Consider the following 1,877-nt stretch of genomic DNA (forward strand, 5'->3'; position numbering starts at 1 on the left):
GACTGTGAATATAATTGAAGAAGAACTTAAGTTCATCTGCTTAGCTATTTTGTGCATTTGGCCCAGTGACTGTCTGTTAGAAGGTTGTGCCTTGGATTCTAAGGTGATAATGCTTTGCCAGTGTTAAGTCTGAAACCTTGTGTTTACAGAGCGACAATGACTTGGACAAGTCTGAGAAATCTTCCTCCCCAAAGAGAATAGACTTCATTCCAGTTTCGCCTGCACCTTCACCTACAAGAGGAATAGGAAAGGTAGGATACGTGAAATACCAAACTGAGAGAACATTTTAGAATTTTAGACCAAGGTGAGCTATGAAGACCCGTGTAACTTCACGAATTGTTTGATAGTTTTAAAAAAAAACCCACAACCAACCAACAACAAAACACTCCCAACCCAAACCCACATTTTATTGGTTTCCAAGAGTCAGATGCTTACCATCTTAGAGCGTGTGGAGTTTAAGCAGTGTGCCAGTTCTGTCACAGTGAATGTTTTCAGTTGCTGCTCTTTGTGTGATGTTTGGATGGGTTAGGGTTCTGATTCTAGGGAAGCTTCATTAGAGTAATCAGATTTGGACATCATCTTCAGCTGCATAAGTGAGGGGGTCGCTGGGGAAGAAGCAGCAAAATTGGAATGTATCATGTGTGTAGAGTAAGAGTGTGGGCAAAGACCAGAAGCTGCAAATCTGTGTGGTGAGGAGGATGAAAACATGTCTATCAGTTGTGGAAAGGAAGGTGTAAACTCACTGTGAAGAAGGACATGCTGAATTTGCACTGAAGACTTACAGCAGATGCTGGAAAAAGGGAAGATGTAGATCTTATATAAACTACTTTTTCCTGTGAGGACTGGAAAACTGAAATGTAGTACAGAAAAGCTGGCAACTGTGTTTAAAGATGAGCTGCTTGGCCTTGTTTTCACCCTCTTGAGGTTCTGCTTTTGTACTGCTACTATTTTATGGCGTGCCTCTACCAGTATTGATGCATGGAGCAGCCACATACTCACGCTGGATAAATGCGTTCCTAGTATAACACTGATGCTGTCCTGTACTTTCAGCATCACAACTGTAAAGCGTAGTGGATAACTTGGCAGAAACATTTTTGTGCGTAACTGCAGGCATTCACAGGCTAAGCTCAGATTAACTGCAGAACCACTGAGCTAAATACTCTGTTCTATTCTGGAATACTGTGTTAAATTTTCAGGTCAGATGTATTTTGAATAAACTCAACTCGTTTGTTTAACAAACCCCTTGAAAGAAGTAAGTCCGGAGTACTGTACTGCTGTTTCTAAATGTAATGGGAAGAACAGAAACAACTATTTAGAAAACAGCATCTATTTGAAGTTCAGATTTTTTGAATTTTAGGTTAATCTGGGCAGTATTGCATTAGCCAGTATATTTTTGCAAGTTAAGTTTTAATGCTTCTAAGATTGTGTTTGATCATCTCTGCCTTTTTCTGTTATACTAGGTTTTCTTTAATTGGGGATGTTTTGTTTGGAGGGTGGGGAGAAACACCTGAGTATTTAAAAGGAAATTCTGAAGCATCTTAATGTAACTTTTTCTGCAGCAATGTTTTTCACCATCTTTGCAAATGTTTGTGAGCAGTAATGGATTACCTCCAAGTCCTATTCCTAGTCCAACAAGGCGATTCTCCAAGTAAGTAACATCTGCAAATAACAGGTATACATTGGCTTAAATTCCAAGGCTATCACAAAGATTAGTTAAAGCTGATGTTAAGGCATTAAAAAAGACTTTAGTTTTGCAATAGCTGAAGTATTGCCACATAAAAATGCTCTGAAAATTCGACCTTTACCAGTGGTAACTTTATGTGGGTGCTGTTATAGGGGCCTGTGTGAACTTTAAACTAGACTTGGTAACTTGTAGG

The 1,877-nt window shown here is 39.3% G+C and overlaps 1 protein-coding gene across 4 annotated transcripts in view; it reads left to right on the forward strand.

Moving 5' to 3' along the window:
* The window catches only part of FAM122B (family with sequence similarity 122B), an 8,208-nt gene that overhangs the window by 2,046 nt on the left and 4,285 nt on the right, over window positions 1-1,877 (forward strand). For all 4 annotated transcript variants that reach the window (XM_010288461.1, XM_010288462.1, XM_010288463.1 and 1 more), the window contains 2 exons: window positions 150-251; window positions 1,560-1,648. In XM_010288461.1, coding sequence (XP_010286763.1) covers window positions 150-251; window positions 1,560-1,648 — 191 coding nt within the window. The remainder of the gene's footprint in view (window positions 1-149; window positions 252-1,559; window positions 1,649-1,877) is intronic.

The sequence above is a fragment of the Phaethon lepturus genome, unplaced genomic scaffold, assembly GCF_000687285.1.
Source record: "Phaethon lepturus isolate BGI_N335 unplaced genomic scaffold, ASM68728v1 scaffold2746, whole genome shotgun sequence".
NCBI lineage: Eukaryota > Metazoa > Chordata > Aves > Phaethontiformes > Phaethontidae > Phaethon > Phaethon lepturus.